We start from the raw sequence: 20737 nt of genomic DNA, 5'->3' as shown, positions 1-20737 counted from the left end.
CTCTAACGTCGCGTACAAAATTATGTGATAAAATTTTATTATTTTCGCGTGTGATTATTTAATTGGATTAAATTATTAGAGTAATAAAGGCCGACGCCGCCAATACGTTAGAATATGTTGCAAACCTGACGCAACACGATCCATGTTATCGGTACGAAATAAGACGACTAAATGACTCCTTGTACGTTAGTTTCGCCGAGTAACTTACAAAGTGTGAGGGAGGGGGGAAGGGGGACACAAGAGCCGGTGGCACAAGCAGCTACGCAGTTAACGATCTAGACAAAGAAATGTATACATCAACCAAAACATTCCTATTCTACGAAGCACTTTCTTTCGAATTACGCAGCAGGAATCTTTCGAATTGCGCAGCACAATTCTTTCTCTACGTCGATATTTACAAATATCGTACAATAGTTCGTAGCCCTACTGGCAACATCACAGACACATTTGTCTAACTTATTACTTTAGTTACCTTACTTTATAATCTTAATTTCGTTAAACAAAGCAAGATTGAAACAACAGCATGGAGAAAGTGAAAAATTACTTAAAATTACTGTTCCGCAATGACACAGTATGCAGATGAAGTCTTAAGCGCTTTTTAAGTGCGTATTCGCTTTTAATACTAATATAAAAATAATAAAAGTGAAACGATATTTATTTTTAAGTCCAAAATGTAGTAAGAGAATAATTTTTTCACGGTTGAAAATTTGAAGTCCATTGATATTTTCTCTATATCATTTTTTATTATCACGACGTAGTACCTGAAGTTTTGACCGATCTAATGATTTTTATTCTTAGAAATATCCTGAATGAACGGGGAATTAAGAAATGTGTAATGAAGGATATAAATAATGGAAATTAATTATGGTGGAGGAATCAACGAAGAAAAGTTATTTTGCTAATTATTATACGAATGAATATTCAAAATGTCGCTCAACGACTACTAAACTATTTAATTAACACTAACCTCACCACCCCTAGTCAAATGACTGGTTTAAATATCTCATTTAAAATTGTACATTTATCGTTATATCTTTTGTTCATTTAGCTTTACGTGAATTTTTATATTCTCCGATTAATTGATTTCTCAACTTTTAAAACCAGTTATTTGACCGGGCCTGGTGAGATTAGTGTCAAAAGCCAGCCTGAAATTTTCATCAATTTCTGATCTTCGGTTGATTTTCAGTATTTTGCCTTCACTTTTCACCAAACATTAGATATGACAAACGAAATGCAATGTAAGACCTGCTAACGTTTAGGTCATGTTGCTTCTAATTGCAACGGACTGTCGCAGCGTTAAATTCAACGATGAATTACGATCCAGATGCAAGTATTGATCCAGATTTCCGTATCGAAGAAAGGAAGGATAACACAAATCAACCTTGTTGCGTTTCGTGTAAAAATTCTGATCATCCTGTTCATATCAAGATTACTCTCAACGCTTATTGTTAGTGCTAAAAAGGCGATGACAAAAGAGAATTTGGAATATTAACGAAGAGCGAAACAAATAAACAACAACAAGTAACAAGAAACAAATAACTCAAAAATTACTTCCAGTAAAATTCCATCGAATAGTAAACTAGATAATTGTCCTAACCTCTGTATTCCCTTATTTCATCGCGATATATCTGATGGCTAAATATGAAAAGAGATTCCGCGAGTCGAAACGCGCCATAACTGACGCGACGATATTGGCGTATATAGCGATATTAGCGGTAGCGTTCGACTTTGTTGTCGTATTTCACCTTGTCGTTATGAACAAACAGCACACTGAGGAACGTGTAATGTAAGATATTCACGCGTTGCGGGAAATGCATAAGCGATAATGAGCTTTGTAGAAATAATCAATTAATTAATATTCACTGAATACTAACACGCACGTGCACTTTCTGGGAACGCTTCACTATCCGCCGTAGATATTGCAGGTTCGAGCGGCCATGCGAGTAAGATTCGTTTCTTTAATTATAGCGGAGTTATTATAACGCTCGCGATGACGTTATTTTGTGAAGCGGTAATACGCGTAATAAATTTACTATTAAGACGCGCACGTGTGTAGAACTGACGCCATTTACGTGATGGGTAACGTTAGGACGCATGCGCTAGCGGGTCGCGTCGAACATATGTGGTGGTTCGCCTCGTCGATACGGCATCGTTTAAGAGTATGTACGGTCGGCTCGGTGTAAGTTCCTATTATGAAGGAATAAAGTCGGGTCGATATGATCTCCAGGGCTGAGCTGAAAGGGTTCATACAAGCCTTGGCGGGTGCAGCGCCGATGTTAAATGTTTCAGTCAAAAAATTTCAGTTGGATAAAGATAAGGATGAGGGGATTAGGGAGATAGGAAATTTGATTAAAGGCATCCTGTCTTCCATGGAACAATGTGGAGAGCAGAAGGCTAGAAGGAGAAAGAGAAGAAGAGAGCCTATCGAGATCGAAAGAAGGGTAGACAGGACAGAAAGAATGAAAGAAGCGATGATGACTAAAGGCGGATAGCCTAAAAGGAAAGTGGTATCGCCGGCTGAAACAATGAGAGTAGGGGAACTTAAGAGGCTCCGAAGAGGAGAGGCCACATACGCCGAGGCGTGTGGGAGGAAAATCAGGAAGGTAAGGAGTGAACAGGATTATAGTGAGGATTCTGAAGGTTGGATGAGGATAGAAAGAAGGAAAAAGGAGAGGAGGGCTCCCTTAGAGCAAGCTATCCCTATGGTGCGTCCGGGTAACAACCGGCAGGTTGTTATCGAAGAGAGAGGCGTACCAAGGAATAGGAGATGGAAGGAAGCCATTCTAGATAAAGTTGAAAAAGGCTGTGAATGGCTTCAAGTTTATAGGAAAATAATGGCGGCTAGGAGCACCTTGGAAGGAGCTATGGGGGTGCGTAAAACGAGAGCCGGCCATATATTCATTGAATTCGACAGGTCGGTGGCGGTGAACGAGGTGGCGGTCAAGTTAAGGGCCGCTCTGAGTGACAATACGGAGGTGGCTGCTCTCGTCAACAGAGCAACCTTACAGACCAGGAATATCGATCCCTTTACCAGCAAGGAGAAGGTCGACGCTTCCGATTACGCCATAGGAGCGGTACTTCAACAGCGCGTCAACGATACTTGGCAGCCCCTAGGTTTCATGACGAAATCGCTATCCCCCGCGCAACGAAAGTAGAACGCATACGATCGAGAATTACTCGCGATGTACACCGCGGTGAAACGATTCTTGCACGCTGTCGAAGGGAGAGATTTCGCGATTTATACTGATCACAAACCCCTACGCGTACGTATACGCGTATATAAACGTATACGCGTTTGATCAAAATCCCGACAAGTGTTCGCCGAGACAGTTTGGACACTTAGACTACGTAGGACAATTTACGACCGATATCCGACACATTAAAGGGGTAGACAATAACGTAGCCGATACTCTACCACGAATAGAAGCGATCGGGAAATCCGTCCATCATCAAACGTTAGCCGCAGCGCAAGAAGACGATACCGAGCTACGCGAAATCACTGAGTCCGGCTCTAGCGCGCTGCAATTGACAAAAATACGATTTCCCGATCAGGATGTCGGAATTTATTGCGATCTCACGAACGAAACCTCGCGACCGTACGTACCGGAACCGTTACGTCGCGCCGTATTTCAGTCGTTACATAGACTTTCCCATCCGGGAATACGCGCTACGCAAAAATGGGTGACAACACGTTTCGTCTGGCCGTCCATTAATAAAGGTTGTCGAACTTGGGCGCGACAGTGTATACCATGTTAACGCTGCAAAGTCACCAGGCACGTATCCTAGCATGTCGGAACGTTCAAAACGTTAGAAGGCCGGTTCCAACACATACACTAGACATTATCGTCATGCCATATTCACAAGGTTATGGATATTATCCAAAGTGTATCGATCGTTTCTCGCGTTGGCCCGAAGCCACTCCCATCGTCGATATGGAAGCGCCAACCGTTGCTTCGGCCGTCCTTTTCACTTGGATAGCTCGGATGCTAGAGCGCCTACACAGACAATTAAAAGCGGCGATAAAGTGTCTCGACACGAGCAACTGGATCGACATTTTACCCATTATATTATTAAGCATTCGAACCGTGATAAAGGAGGACTTAAACACAACGGCAGCCGAAATGATTTACGGCACCGGCATACGATTGCCGGCGAAATTTTTCATAGCAACCGAGCAACAGGCCAACTCGGAGTACGCGAACCGGCTTAAAGAAGGGATGGGGAAGGTCAGGCCGCATCCGGTCACGCATCATGGCGAAAAGAAAATTTTCGTTTTCTTAGAATTAGAAACCGTATGTTTTCTTATGTCATGACGCGATAGGGGGCCCTTTCCAGCCGCCGTATGACGGAACGTTTGAAGTCATAAAAAGAGGCAAAAGAATTACACCGCCGAAATTAATAATCGCGACGTAACGGTTTCCACAGACCGTCTAAAACCGGCGTTTGTAGTATAAGGAAAAATCGCCGTATCTCTTGACATACTAATTCCGGTAGATCAGGCGAACGCGAACGACGAAAACAGCGCAAGCAGTGATCGAATCGCGGAAGAAAACTCCAGGAATAGGTATGTTGCGCGGTCCGGACGTAGGGTCCGCTTTATCGATCAGTTCCCGGCAGGTTTCGGTTAGACGTCGTAAATTGTCGGATCGAGTGTATCGATAATTTAAAAAAAAAAAGAAAATAACGATGACAAATAGAAACTCTGTAAATATTTCAAAAGTTTAACTTAATAAAAACGTTATCACTGGTAGGGGGTGATGTAGCGGCACATGAGTCAGAACACAATTTAAATGATGTTGTTGTTTTGCCTCGGAGTATCAAGACCGTTAGGTTCCAAGTAATGTAAGAACAAATAATATCCGGGCAAAACAATGTCGCCGCTTCGTGCAACCGTCAAACGTAGAAGACTTCGATTTTCCGGTTCTCTCCCGATCAGCATAAATAAACGGACGCAACCGAAAAGAATTTAATTATCGAGAGTTATCAACCAGTTATCTATCGAATATTTATTAGCGATCTTACTTTGCGACTTATACACTGTACGGGCGTCTTAGCGATTATGGTTTGCATACATATTTATTCAATTATTTTAAATATATTCGACAATTTCAACAACGAGCAATCTCGTCTAATACATTTCACGATCAAACATTGTCTACAAAAGTCATCTACAACAATATTTCTGAAGTGCGATCGACAATACACATAAAAGAAATGCCCAAAGCAAGAAGGAATCGTAGAGGTAGAGGCTATACCAGCAGGAAACGTGCAAAAAACGTTTGACTAAACGTTTCCCGAAATTAGAAGAGAAGAAAAAATTAGAAAAAATTAGGAATACCTTAAAATTAGGAAACCACAGAACAAACAGAAATTAGTTTTATCCATCGAACTCACCTATACCCGAACGCGATCTAGGGCTGCATTGCCAATAGTTTAGGAAAGCGATAATTATTCTCGTTTTATAAACTACATAGAGAGTTAAGACCAGAATTTTGATAATAAATATATAAGTAAATAAAATCGAATAAATTACCAGTTACGAGACATTGAAATTATTTATTTATTCCTAGAAAACTTTAATCCTTCCCGCGCTAGTACTCTCCTACCCACAGCAGCTAAGCTGGAACGTGGAGTTTATTTACCAGTCGTATTAGTACAATAGTTAATGCTACTCCTACAGTCATATCAACGAATTAGAATATCAAGAATATGACAGTTTGAAAATTAAAAATAGTGTTGCACTTTAGAAAAGCGCGACAAGTTTTCAATCTATTCCATTCAGTCGTTAGCCTTGGTTCGAAAATAACGAACGAGGGTCGAACTGATTGAAATAGTTTAACGACTATTTCTGGTGGCAGCAACTACAGTTTTGATTCAAGCGTCAATTTGAGAAAGCTAGGGCCCGAAATCGAGAATAATAAGTAACGGTTACGAATACCGAAGATCAAAACCGGATCGTAACAGTAAATAATGATTAGGAAAGATAACGAATAAATGGAACTTGTAATAATAATAATAATAATAACAAGAATAAGTTTCCTTAAATATCATAAAATGCATTTACCTTAAATTTCTGCCAACGAAAATTCTTGAATTTGATACAAAATGATAGCTAATAAAATGAATGAAACAAAAGCTTTAAAAAACAACTAATATTAACAGGAATGGGAATAAGGGAAGGGTTGCATATACAAGGATGCGTAAGAGTGCACTTAGAAAAATCAAAATAATTGAAAATATAATTAGAACGCGGGAAGAAGATATCGCCCGAAAATTGTATATTATTTATTTAGTAAAAATTTTATTTATTTCTATTACATATGTCTATGGAAGATTCAGAGGCCAATTAGCGTAAATCCTACTTTCTCTGAAAAGGACTTACGTAGCTCCAAAAATAATTTATTCTTAAAAATTTTAATTAATAAATCAATTAACTCGCTACTTTCATGCATATATAGTAGATTACGGTATTGACCACGAAATTACTAAGCACAATTATTCCGAGCATAAGCACAAACAATGAGAATCATTTCGAAGTCGTGACAAGTCTAAGCATTATCGTTTGTTATGTAAAAAATAATTGTACACTGCTTAACTGAATTAAGCAAAAAAAGATGAAAATACACGTATTTCCAGGAAATTGCCCTTTTTCTGCTAGTGAATTCCAACATTTATCTAATGAGCAAAATTTATTCGATTGCGATAATGGCGAACGAGACGAAAATTTAAAAAAGAATACTGTCACAAGAAAACTCTGCTGGATGATTTTCCACTTTATAAGATTAACGGTTCATCGATCAATGTTTTCCAAAACTCATTGTACAGGAGTACTTTTATGTTTTTTCTTTGTTATAAACATTTTTAAACTTCATGATTCATGGCATACTTAAACTTTGGAGTTGAAAGCTATATTTTACAAAAAAATTTTGTACGATGATCCGGGTTATGCCAATATTTCCGTTTGGCACTGTATTAGCATAAGCGAACAACCTAACTTCCAGTCGGCTTGACAAAAATCGAACGACTAGCGCAAACAACTAGCGATCGCTTATTTTTCATAGCTCGGAATACAGTTATGGACATTAAGACGAAATTGTTACCGGAGAAAATACAAAAGTTATGTAGTTCAATACGACAAGATTTCTACAGGTTTTCTACATGTTATGTATATAGAAACGAAAAATGTAATAAAAATGAAAAGCCATCTAAAATAAGAAGGTTAAATATATTTGTGTTCACTTACCTTTATATGAAGAATAGTTTCCTGTCCGGTTACTGCATTACCCTATCTATTATTGAACAAATTTTTAGGTTACAATTATTTACACAAAGCTACTACGCGTGCGAATGTCTTTTTATTTTATAAACCTTTATGTATAAAAACTCTATCCACGTTAAATCAATCTCTTTTTATAGAAACTTAATATAGAAAGTTAATTTTCTAGATAGAAAAATTAAAACTTTCAGTAAATTCATGTACAACGCGCACTCTACTGCGTACCGCATACGAATGACGAGTGAACGTTATCGAATTCTACGGCGACCGCTTAGATAGTGACGAGGACGGATTAATATTGCTCAGTAATTGGTTAAGCTTTGAGCCTATGGGCGGTATCTGTACGCGATTACTGCGCAAGGACCATTTCATGACATGCTCCACCTCTCCCCCTCCTTCGCCCGCCGCTCACACAGCCCCACAAGAAGTAAAAATAGGCCACCGATCTGTCCTGTTTTGCGACCAAATTTTCAGGACGGAAAAAGAAAGAAAAGACAATATCGTGTAAAAGTACGGTTTTTAAACGGCTTAAATTAAATTACAAACTGTAATGTTAAAAATGTAAACCCAACACAAAATATGGTATGGCTACGTCGTACCGTCGCGTAACGGCACTTTTACCAGAACCACTTTCAAACAGTTCTGCCCGAGCAGCCGAGCTAAACGGGCGTGTGCAACAGTGCTCCGGAGAAAGTGCGGCAAGTGGGGAAGAGAAAACTACGAACGGCTACGCCTATAGCCAAACGGCGGAAACCCGTGTCCTATATCAAGAAGCCTCAAAATAGCAGCCTGGAACTCTAACGGCCTACAACAAAGGGCCCTAGAAACTAAAACATTCCTGTCCAGCAGTAACACCGATATACTACTCGTCTCAGAAACACACCTCACAATAAAAAGCTACATAAAAATACCGCACTACACCATATACGACACCAAGCATCCCTCAGGGAAAGTACACGGAGGGACGGCAGTAGTAATAAAAACGACATTAAACATCACCTACACAGCCAGGTCAGTAAGGAACATATACAAGCAACCACCGTTACCGTACAGACTAACAGCAACCAACTGCAGTTGCCAGCAGTATACGTACCGCCGCGACACAAAATCATAACGCAAATGTGGGAAGACTACTTCCGACACTTAGGTGACAAGTATATTGCTGCGGGAGACTATAACTCAAAGCACACGCTATGGGGATCAAGAATCACCACACCTCGAGGCAGAACCCTGGAAAAATACATCAGAAATAATAACCTCAATATATTATCCACAGGAAGACCGACATACTGGCCGACAGACCTGAGCAAAATACCTGACCTGCTAGACTTTGCAGTTACAAAGGGACTAAACGCAAATAAACTAAACATAGCATCCAGCCTCGAGCTTAGCTCCGAACATACACCCATAATAATTTCATACAGAAACAAACCAATACTTTACAGCAGCACAGAGAAGCTATGCAATTAAACCACCAAATGGCAAATATTCAAAGAAATAATAGAGAGCAAAATCAGCTGCAACATCCCACTGAAAACACCTGAACACATCGATCAAGCAGTAACAACACTCACAGAAACTATCCAAGAAGCAGCAAGGGCAACCACTATACCTGAAACAACCAACAGACAAACAAAAACAGTTCCACTAGACATCCTCGAAAAAATTAGAGAAAAAAGAAAAGCGAAAGCAAAATGGCAAAAACACAGAACAAAAGAAAACAAAAAAACACCTAAACAAACTCACAAAATAAATAAAGAACAAAATAAAAGAGCACAACGACAACGAGTTCACAAAGTTCATCGAGTCACTATCTGCTCACGAAAACAACAATTACTCCCTATGGAAAGTCACAAAAAAATAAAGAAGACAACAAAAATGGTACCAACAATCAGAAGAGCAGACAACACATGGGCAAGAAGCAACGAAGAGCAAGCTGAAGAATTTTCCAACCACCTAGGCAACACATTCACCCCACACAACATCAACAATAGCAACCACAATAGTCATACGGACGAGGATGCGCTAACTACTAGTACACCAACTGACAATCACCATACCCAAAGCAACCGCACAAGAAATCAGAAACATAATTGAGGAAACAAAAAACAATAAAGCACCAGGAATCGACCTAATTAACAGCCAAATCTTGAAAAACCTTCCGCCAAAAGCGATAAGACAAACCACAATAATAGTAAACGCAATACTAAGAATACAATACTTTCCAAAAGCTTGGAAACTGGCAAAAATCATAATGATACCCAAACCAGGCAAGGACCCACACGAAACCAAGTCCTACAGACCAATCTCACTACTTCCGGTGTTCTCTAAGATAGTAGAGAAAATAATCTACGACCGGATAAAACCAATAATAGAGAAGAACCATCTAATACCGGATCACCAATTCGGATTCAGAAACAAACACCCCACAATAAAACAAACGCAAAGACTCGTCAATGAAATCCTACAGGCGCTGGAAACAGAACAATACTGCACGGCACTCTTTATGGACATCGAAAAAGCATTCGATAAAATAAACCACACTAGCCTACTACAATCAATCAGGAAACAGTTCTCGGGGCAGATATATCAACTAATCAAATCATACCTAAGCAGCAGAAGCTTCATAGTAAAAATCAAAAAGACACACTCGGAAGCTAAAGAAATCAAGGCAGGAGTTCCGCAAGGAAGCGTCCTAGGACCAATTTTATATAAATTATACACGGCCAACATACCAACAACTAACAATAGCAAAATACTGACATTCGCGGATGACACAGCTGTACTAGTCAGGCACACTAACCCTGCAACAGCAGTTACATTACTACAAGAACATATCACAAAAATAGAAAAGTGGCTTCAAGCGAAACAAATCAAAGCAAACCCCGATAAATGCAAACATATTACATTCACACTGCGAAAACAGAAACCACCAAACATTGAACTAAACGGCACACACATAATACAAACAAGGCAAGTCAAATACCTAGGACTCCATTTACATACACGACTCACATGGAAACAGCATATTACAGCAACAATAGACAAAATACAGATGGCAAGGAGACAAATGTACTGGCTAACAAGTCGAAAATCCAAACTAAGCATAGAAAACAAACTAAAAATATATAAAATGGTCATAAAACCAATCTGGACGTACGGAATAACACTATGGGGAACAGCAGCAATGAGCCATATAATCAAAATAGAGGCATCGCAATCTAAAATACTCAGAACAATAGTAAACGCGCCATGGTACGTTAGAAACGAGGACATTCGGAAAGACCTGGGAATACCAACGGTCAAGGAGGAGATCAACAAAAGTGCAAGAAGGTACGGAGAAAGAATAGCAACGCACCTAAATCGGCTGGCAGCGGAAACGGTCGACACATCAAGCATAAAAAGAAGATTAAAAAGGAAACACCCAGCCGATCTCACAGAGGACATAACCCAACAAACACGATGGTGGTACCCCGCTGGGGGTAGCCACCCACATGTTATATTAGTATACAGCTACAACATTTTACCAAATGTCCTACTGGACAAATTGTAAAATCCAAATAAATAAATAAAAAAAAACTTTCAAATAGAAATTCGTTGTTTATTGTGAATACACATATGTAATTTATATTTTTCTTAGGCAATAAACATTATATATATGTAAATTCTATAGAATTTAGAATATCAACCGACGGTTTGACTTTCACTGTGTTTACTGGGAGTCGGTCGAACGATATGAATAGAGGAGGACGGGGACTTGGGATAGAAAATAAAACAGGACTTGGAGAAGCGAAGATTGAACAAAGAAAAAAGCAAGTTAAGAGCCAGAAGGAGAAAGAAAAGACTTAGACAATCGATTGTTGAGTTTTCACAAATCGATCGCCTGATTTCCGAAAATATTACAACATTCCATATATATGTCGGAGATGAAAGAACACCGGAGCCTTTGGAATTTTGTATAATCCCGCAACATTGAAACCTAGAGTCTACTATAGCTGTAATTGAACGATTGTAGTTATTCAATCCGATTGTAATTGTTCGAGAGTTGTGATAATGAGCTTGGGCTCGAGGCGACAGCCAGTCGCCGAACGTAGCCGCGGTCACGGGATGAACGCTTTGTCTAACAAAGGCATGGAATAATTCTATAGCTCTCCTTAAAAAGGAAATAGTTGTAACACTCGACAGTAAACATTCCAACGGTCTCTGTCCCGTAGCTCGCCACATGCAGACCCTATTCTTCGAGTAAGATGATTGCCAGATGTCGATGCGTCTCCGCAGTACATGTTCAGGCTAGCTCGAGGGCCCGTTATAAATCTTAAGATTTAGTCAACTAAAGTCCTTCAAACAGGCAAACAGTCTTTGCCCCAACTACGGGAAAATAGGGGAGACCTATTTTTCAACGAGCGGCGTCTCCCACTAGCAACTTTCCCTCGAGGACAGCTAACATCTTTTTCTAACCACCGATATGGAGATTGACCAATTAGCAGCAACGCCAATTTCCCTTACTTTCTGAACGAATGCTTTTCTCGACGAATCCGATGATCTCGTGTCCTTGGACACACCCCATTATAGTTTTCCTCTGTGGCATCATCGGGACGGGAAGGTCATTCCCGTTCGCGATCTCATCGATGAAAAAGAGTAACCCCTTACGACCGGTGAATATTACGCGTCCGACTTAGATTTTGTGAGTACGTTCATCTATCATCCCGTCGACCGCGGATTCGTTATTGAACCTAGGATGATTGTCATTGGTTTCTCGAGTATCTAATTACCACGGTTACTTGTCCGGTTCTATGATAATCGTATTTGTACTAGCCAATGTCTTCTCTATTGCATAATGACGACGTGTAATCCAAACGAAGATTCGTTTCACGCCCCTAACCCTAATTGTAATGTAAACCCGTCATATATATATGTCGGAGATGAAAGGGAAACCAGAGTCTTCCCTTTGCAATTTTGGGAAAATCTTCTAATGCTTTAGTCTAGATTTTATCATAGCTGTAATTAAGCAATTGTTGTCATTTGTAATTGTTCGATATTTGTGATAGCGAAAGTGGGTTCGAGGTGACAACTGGTCGCCGAACGTAGCCATGGTCACGGGATAAACGTTTTGCCTGACGAAGGTGTGGATCGGTTGTATTGTTCTCCCTAGAAATCACATAGAATTGTACTTTAGAGATGTCGATATAATGGGACACACGTTGTATTAGGAATCAATCTCCAGACAGAAACTGCCTAGGAACGACGTTTGAATCTTTCTCGATGTTTCCAAAGAGTATACAACAAACTTTTGACAGAAATTGCCTAGCAACAACGATTGGAACCTTCTCGATGTTTCCAGCGAGCATATAACAAACAAATGCAGTCGTATAGCGAAAAAGATTTTCATCAGATATTCATTCGTGTGATCGCCTTGGAAAGTGATACATCGAACAATTTACCGAGTGTCTCAGCAATTGTATTTTGTGTTTAAAATTATTCTACACATAGTAAAGAGTTATCCCGTTGACCGTGGATTCGTTTGAACCCCGGAACATTGTTAATAGCGTTAATTAAATTCATTATTCGTGAAACCTATCAATCGTTAATCTCATTATACGTTAAATTCATCATTCGTAAGACATATTATTCGTTCCTCTTATTGTTCGTTAAACTTATTAATCTTTAATCTAATTATTAGTTAAACTTATCGTTTGTTAATCTTATTATTTATTAAACTCATTATTCATAATATTTTGTAAAATCTTTTTTATTCGGGTAAGTATATTCTGTTTCGTAAAACAATGGCTAATTATTCGTTCCTCTTATTGTTCGTTAAACTTATTAATCTTTAATCTAATTATTAGTTAATCTTATCGTTTGTTAATCTTATTATTTATTAAACTCATTATTCATAATATTTTGTAAAATCTTGTTTATTCGCGTAAATATATTCTCTGTTTCGTAAAACAATGGCTAATTCAAACGAAGGATCATTACGCGCCTTAAATCCTAATGATAACCCGGCATATATATGTGAGTGTATTTTATCAAAAATATGTTTTTTATGTTTTCTTATCTTAGTAATTATTTTTAAAAAAGTCTTAAAGTCTTATATGAAAATAAAGCGGTTCTTTATTTCAAATAATTGAAGTAAATAAATACAATGAGTTTTATATTTTATTATATCTTATATTATTGTTATATTGTTATTGAAAAAAATTGATATAATCAACAGTTCTTCCTGTTCTCTTGATTGTTTCTTGCTTGTTTCAAACCATGATAATAACCTACAAAAGAAATAACATAGTCCATTGAAAATTTAATATACAATAAAATACTTATATGAAATAATTACCTGTGTAATATATCATGTAACCACTAATATACCATGACATCAACATACTTGAAAGTGCGTCTGTATCATTATCTGGTAATCTAGTACATTTTATTAAAATTTCGTATTTTTTCCAAATAAAATGTTAAACTTATTCCAAATTACTTATTAATATTAGAAGTATTCAGCATTCCATTAGAATTTTTAAATTGTACTTACTTGGCCATTAATTGTGGTGGTAAAGGAGGTGCAGGTGGCATTATATCAGTCATCGAATTGAAAGATGGTCCCGGTATGAAGTGATGTTTATACGCATTTGCTTCTTCAGAGTCCCAATCCATTTTTTCTACATTATATTTTTTCGAATTTACATTTGTAGAAAAATTAGTCTCACAAGTCTCATCGTTCTCTTCATTGAATTTCTCTTCAAAAGCTTTCTTTTGTTGTGCTATTTGACTTTGCAAACCTTCTGATTCTAAAAGAGAACTCAACTCGACTTTCTGTGTATTACCATAGCCTAAACACAGAGTAAAAGAAATTTTTGTCATTTAATAGAATGACTGAGTGCCATTCGGTTACTGTCCTTACAGGCAATGTATTAGAATTTCCCGTGCATAAATGTATATGTATAAATGTTTGCCTTGATATATGTAGTAATAATCCCTCGTCTAATGAGGAGAATTATATTCCAAGCAGCTAATAATGAACAATAAGTAATATGCATGTTTATGGTTCATGACCCTATATCCCACGGGTCTCCCCATAGACATTGACAGGTGCTCCTGCCCAGTTAAGGACCTGCTGAATGACACTGTGATAGACTATGCGAAAGCCTTTACTTCATATATATATGTATTTTTAGTACATTTCTTAATTGACATAACCATCATGCTAAAGGTATTACCTACAAATTTTACAACACACGTACTGTTGAGGTTATTCGGTGTGTAAACAGAGAAAACACGTGGATAAATTGTAAGGTAGAAAATATATTTAAATAGAAGTGTAATAAGTAAAAATACAATTTGAGCTGGTCCAGATCCGCACGCTAGCTGTGTTACCTAATAACTGAAACCCCCCGAAGCCAACGTCGCCTGTCTACTGTTTATGGCCTGACTTCGTCGCAGTCTTTTGTCTACACGCTGTCGATGGCTTCAGTGCTTGAGAAAACTAAAAAAGACCAGATGTAGAGTTTTCTTAGAAGTGGTAACCACTTCAACACGTGCCATTGTTTTCGTAAATTTTTGATATTATAGCTTCATAAATTTCTCCATCCTCTGAGTATATTGCACGATAAGGTGCTCCTATGATCCATTTCTATAGAGAAAAGATGTGTATACAAATAAATATAAGTAAATAGCAAAATAAAATAATTTGCTTCTTAATCAATATATTTAATAATATTCTGTATCAAATTTGTAATATTCTATCAAAATCACAACCTTATGTAATTTACTTGCGTGTTTAGGCTGCTTAAGATTTTGTAGGTTTTCTTTCGGTTGAGAATTTCCAACATCCATTCCCATTCGCTTGATAACTTCTTCTTTTGCTAAATTTATTGCTTTATCATATGCTTCTATTAATGCACTATCATCCCAAACATTATCATTGGCTGTGTCTGTATCCTTTTGAGATAGCAAATTATACGTTATTAATATTGATACAAGTATTTTATTATCAAACTATTGCAAATTATCATATATGTCATTTTTCAAAAATTGACTAAAAGGTAATGGGTACTGTTAATTACTATTATGCTAAGATCTTGTACTAAAATAATGATAAAACCATTACGTTTCCATTACCATACATACGTTTCCATTTCCTCGTATAAAAAGAACATTCATATCATCTGCCACTTTAAAATAACATCATTTAAATATTGAATTTGCTTCTGAAATATTAATTTGTCTCATTTCTTTAACTCTAACACATTGTAAACAATGATGACATTATACCAACTATAATACTAAAAATCTATTCCCCATTCATTCGAAAGATTATTGAAGCAAGGTTAACATTGAATGTTCCCAAACTTCAATAACTGTATTTTACTTTCTTTACAATATCTAACAATATATTAGAATACTATAAAAAAATATTGTATGCACAAGAAACTGTTTATAGCGAAATAGCAAAAGAATTAATCACATATTATAACTAAAACGAGATTGTTAAGTAGATTATATTATACTGCATATGCGTTAGTGTTTCAGCTGGTAAATATAGTTTTTATATCTGAAGATAAATAAGATTTAATTCTATAAAATTGCATAATGAATTATACATCTATCTATTACTATTCGTATTTCCCCTTAGTTGTATGTTGTCAATAGCATCAATCACGAACATATAAATAAATATAGAAGAAACCGTTCGAAAATGGAAAGGGAAAAATGAACATGGAAGACAAGAAAGTTTTCTTCAGGTTTAGCGTATGCGTGATACGCTTTGAATGTCTCAGATAAAGATAAAGATACTCTGCTCATTTCTATTTGTTCCGCAGAACGAGAAATTTGTTGTCTTTCATATTGGTTTTTACGATTCAATTTTTGGGCAGTTTTCCCTAGCGAGTGTCGGTCCCTGTTTGATATAACCAGACCGTAATTTATACAGATATGTATTATAGATATATATTTGTAAAACTGAAATCAGATGAAATAAATGTTGCCTGAGGTTTTAAACGTTTAATAAAAACAATATTTCATTTGGAAAAAATGTAAGATATGTAAAATTACACATTGATCATTTTGCTGGTCTTGTATCATAAAACGTGTGGCCCGAAGAGCACGTGTCCGGTAGAGATACGTCACTTGTGTTAGGAATCGTTTTATAACCTATCACAGTAAAGGAACGTCCCAGTATAGCAGCCGAAGAATGCCGTGGAAGTTTTTGTACAAAGTACAATTGATCTACAATTGATATTTTCCGCAATACTTATCTGGTGTTCGGTCAGGGTGTCCCATACTCATGATATTTATGACAGTGGAATGGCGTTAGTAAACCAATTACAAAAATTTTCGAGATCAATTCTCGGTATTGCATCAAATTATTCAAAATATACAAGCAACACAACGTTGCCCTTTTTGCAGGCAACAAGAGGAATATCGACCACGCAACCACTTTCAGAAAAACAAGAGTAAGTGATACAAATTTTCTTGTGTTTTCCTTCTTTTTTTAATAGAATTTCAGTACTTACCTTCCAATATAAAATTGGTGTCAAAATAATAATGCTAATAATAATGTCTAAGAAATTTTTCTCTTTGTAGGAATATAACATCTAGAAAAATAACATAGTATTAATAGAATAGTATTAATAAGAACAACATTGACAGTGAACAACTAAAAATATAACACTGTTATAAATATATGATATACGAATTTTATTTATGTATTATTAAGACAAGTATATCTTATTTTTAAATTATTTCTATTATCATAAGTGATACATATAATTAAGGTATAATTAAGAGAAGATTAATTGAAGAAACACAAAAAATAAAGAAAATTATATTGAGATAATTTTTATCTTTCATAAATATTATTTTCAGAGTAAATATAACGTTTGTTAAAGCAAGTGGAGAGAGAATCAAAGCAAAAGGGAAAGTTGGAGATACTATATTAGACATAGTAGTAAATAATGAAATTGATTTAGATGGATATGGTATGTTTTAAAGAAGCATAATTTACTTAATTTAAAATAAATAATTTTGAGGTAGAAAATATTTGAAAATTTTAATTTTTATCAAGTTTAATATTCTTATTATTTTTAACTTTTGATACTTTATTATATAAGTATGTTGTAATATTAAAATATAATTGATATAGGTGCTTGTGAAGGAACATTAACTTGTAGTACGTGCCATTTAATATTTTCGAAAGAAGTTTATGATGCACTTCCTGACAAACCAACAGATGAAGAATTAGACATGTTGGATTTAGCATATGAATTAACAGATACGGTAGTTCATAATAATCAGTATCAAATCATTCACATTATTAATTCTATTACCTTTTAATATTTTATAAAGTGAATTTTTCTATTTAAATCTATGTAAAAACAGGTTAGTATTGGGTATTTCGAAATCTGCATCTCAATGTAGAATTTCAAATCGCTATCTCTGAATACTACGAAACTGAAATTATAATAAATTTTCATAATTTTTTATTTATGACCCTATAATCATTACAAATCTATGTTGGAATTAGCATATTTACAATGTTGATTTTCAAATGGATAAATAGAAATCTTATTGTTTATTATTATTAGTATTAATTTGTATAGCAATAAATATATTTATTGACATATTCAGTTATATAATATTTAATTTCAGGTCACGGCTAGGCTGTCAAATAGTAATGTCTAAGGAACTAGATGGAATTGAGGTAAGAGTCCCATCAACAATTAATGATGCAAGAGCATAACTGAAATTATCTATAGGTTTTTGAAAATTTGTATACAATGTTATACATCTCTTGTTAAAAAACCCTTGTTATAATTATTAAAATATTGGTATTAAAAAATATAATAAAGAATCTTGTGTTTAAATGTGAAGCTTATATATATATACATATGTTATAATATAATTGCAATTTTGATATTTGTACATTGCCATTGTAAAAAGCCTATCCAATTATGAAGAAAATATATCTCTTATTTTTAATATACAGGGTGTCAATTTTAAAACGTTCATCTAAATTATTTTCGTTACTATTAAAGATAAGAAGAAATTACTAAGGAAGACTTAAATAGTTTTAAGATGTGTACTTGGTTATGATAAAAAAGACTCTTGTGGAATAAATTTTGCAACTTCTGAAAGATTAGATAAAAACTTAGAACCTAAAAAATAATTTGAAATTAATTTCGTTTAGATATACTGTTTGATTTCTTAGCTATGGGCAAGTTTAAAAGATCATCAAACTCATGGTCAACAAAACAACAGAAATGTACATGCAATGCTTTTTCGTTTCACAACAAGTTATCTGACACTATCATCATTTTCGTGGCACATACAACATTATCGATTCAGTATAGTAATGTTTTGGATTAAAACAAATGTCTCGACATTGGAGCAAAATATTTCAACCTTTAAGGACTAAAATTAAAACTTATGAGTTTGTTTATAATTTTAATAGATTTTATTAATATTGTGTTTACTGGTTTATTAATTACAAGAAAGTTTGTAAAAGACTGAAGTTTTACGTAAAAAGTACAAATATTCTTTCAACAAAATTAGTCAAATCACATCATTATTTATACATATTGTATATAAATAAAATATGCGGATATATTACTTTACCCTAGAATTAAAATTCAATAATATTGAAGAATCTTATTTATTCAGATTTTGTACATTATCGCTTCTAACCTCGGATAATAGAACAACAAATTAAATATTTTTAAACAAAAAAACTTTATTCCTTTGTTTGATTTCCCTTGCTCGCGTTTCTTAACTACTTAGATATAAAATACTTACGTTTTCGAAAATTCATACTTCACAAGCTACTAAACGCTTTATCTGTTCAGAATAATTTATTGTTTTCTTAACTAGGTACATACCAAATACATCTATTAAGTTGGTATTTCTCATAATTAACAGTACATAAAGCTAAAACACTTTTGTACTATGCTTGTTATACATGGATCTAACAAATAATTTAACTTGTGTATTGTCGTTTGTATATTTTGTTACGTGTAAAATATTCTATTTCTACACTACTTACAAGTTCGATAAAGTGTACATTACACATCGTGAAATTTACATATTTTCACTTGGTTACCCTGCCCAATTCGAATATAATTCAGAACGTATGTGCTATATTTATATATTCTGCATTTGTTTTGTATATTATGTACACTGATCTGATCTTTGTAAACGCGAGTTTTACGATATTAATGAGAAATTTGCCAATTTAATGGAAGTTGTTAATTTTTTCTGGCACGTTTCACGTTAGCAGACATGTTTCTTAAGTTACAGTCGAAAAGTGTTTTTATGTAAAAGAATAGGAATGATCAAGTTATTTTAAGATGACAAGATATTTCACGTCTTCTATTTAAATATAGCGTTAAATTTTAATTCCGTCAATTCGTATATACTCATACATCGAATTTCCTTTTCTCATGTCATTTCTTTTCTTTCATTTCACATTTAATTACAAAGATAAAGTGTAAGTACGTTCCTCTTTAAAATTAATATCAAATGTCGCAAAATATACAAAAGTAAACTAAGAAGAGGGGTACATATTATTACACAAACTGTCGTTCATATTGCATATGTACATATGCAGTATAAAAACAATACTTTTTAGTTTTTAATCTCTTGTTTAAATAATCCTAATATCTGATTCGATATAACTGCGTTTATTGGAAGTAATTAAGCTATAGCCTGCGCACAAGAGAAGAAGGAACAAACACGTATAGTATACACGCTTAAATAACAAAATTAAGTCAGTTTACGTTCAATGTGAACTTGATCAAAGTTCCAGTCTCGAATTATAGAGTTTCTTACTATCAGTTTACAAAATTCGATATTACGATTATGTACCGTATTTGAAAAACATAAAATGCTTTGTTCAATTTTAAATAAAACTAATATTTACCAAAGCGAATACGAAAAAAATGTTATCATCAAACTCAATTTTCAATTATCAAACTTAATCCAGCACAAATACAAATGTTATTCGTGCTTTTTTACTTTTACTACTTTTCAACTCTCTATAGTTCGAGATTTGAGTTCCGCTAACTTTCTTTCTACTGCGCATGCGCAACAGGAAAACTTGAATTACACGTAATAGTCAAAAATTCGAAAATCTTATCCTTTCGTGGCAGCGAAAGTAACCTAGGACTAGAGGTTCCATAATATTAATAATAATAAGGCAATAATATTAATATTAATAATAATGTAATCGAGTACTACTAACAATATTAATAATAATAATAGTATGGTAATGGCAAGATACACGCGGGTATAAATTAATCATTCCTTTCGTAATATCTACGACGTCTTCGGGATATTCTTTAGAAATTACTTTATTTCTGGTCAATATTCATTAACGAGCAACTTTTCTCTCTGTTTCTTATCACGATTTTTTTCACTTCATCACAATTGTACCGTTAGAAATTATTCAAAACATTGTTAAAATGT

General features: G+C 35.1%; 2 protein-coding genes across 3 annotated transcripts; one reads left to right on the top strand and one right to left on the bottom strand.

The window, feature by feature from the left end:
* Nucleotides 1–13470: 13470 nt before the first annotated feature.
* Nucleotides 13471–16564, bottom strand: LOC117241306 (survival motor neuron protein-like). Its single transcript, XM_033507263.1, has 8 exons — nt 16561–16564; nt 15407–15450; nt 15035–15217; nt 14815–14909; nt 14497–14519; nt 13812–14109; nt 13614–13693; nt 13471–13545 (listed from the first exon to the last, which is right to left on the bottom strand). The coding sequence occupies exons 1-8, from the start codon at nt 16562–16564 to the stop codon at nt 13487–13489; spliced, it is 786 nt and encodes a 261-aa protein (XP_033363154.1). The 3' UTR covers nt 13471–13486.
* Nucleotides 16565–16582: 18 nt separating this feature from the next.
* On the top strand, nt 16583–18712 carry LOC117241304 (adrenodoxin-like protein 2, mitochondrial). 2 transcript variants are annotated; one of them, XM_033507262.1, is made up of 5 exons: nt 16583–16731; nt 17144–17256; nt 17421–17554; nt 17928–17978; nt 18465–18712. In XM_033507262.1, the coding sequence occupies exons 1-5, from the start codon at nt 16583–16585 to the stop codon at nt 18483–18485; spliced, it is 468 nt and encodes a 155-aa protein (XP_033363153.1). In that variant the 3' UTR covers nt 18486–18712. The 2 variants fall into 2 exon arrangements, with proteins under 2 accessions (XP_033363153.1, XP_033363152.1); XM_033507261.1 differs by lacking the exon at nt 18465–18712 and having other exon boundaries at nt 17928–18109.
* Nucleotides 18713–20737: the final 2025 nt, after the last annotated feature.

Source organism: Bombus vosnesenskii, unplaced genomic scaffold (genome assembly GCF_011952255.1).
Source record: "Bombus vosnesenskii isolate JDL3184/JDL3185 unplaced genomic scaffold, Bvos_JDL3184-5_v1.1 scf7180000015646, whole genome shotgun sequence".
In the NCBI taxonomy this organism is placed as follows: domain Eukaryota; kingdom Metazoa; phylum Arthropoda; class Insecta; order Hymenoptera; family Apidae; genus Bombus; species Bombus vosnesenskii.
This window is presented reverse-complemented; position numbering and strand designations above follow the sequence as displayed.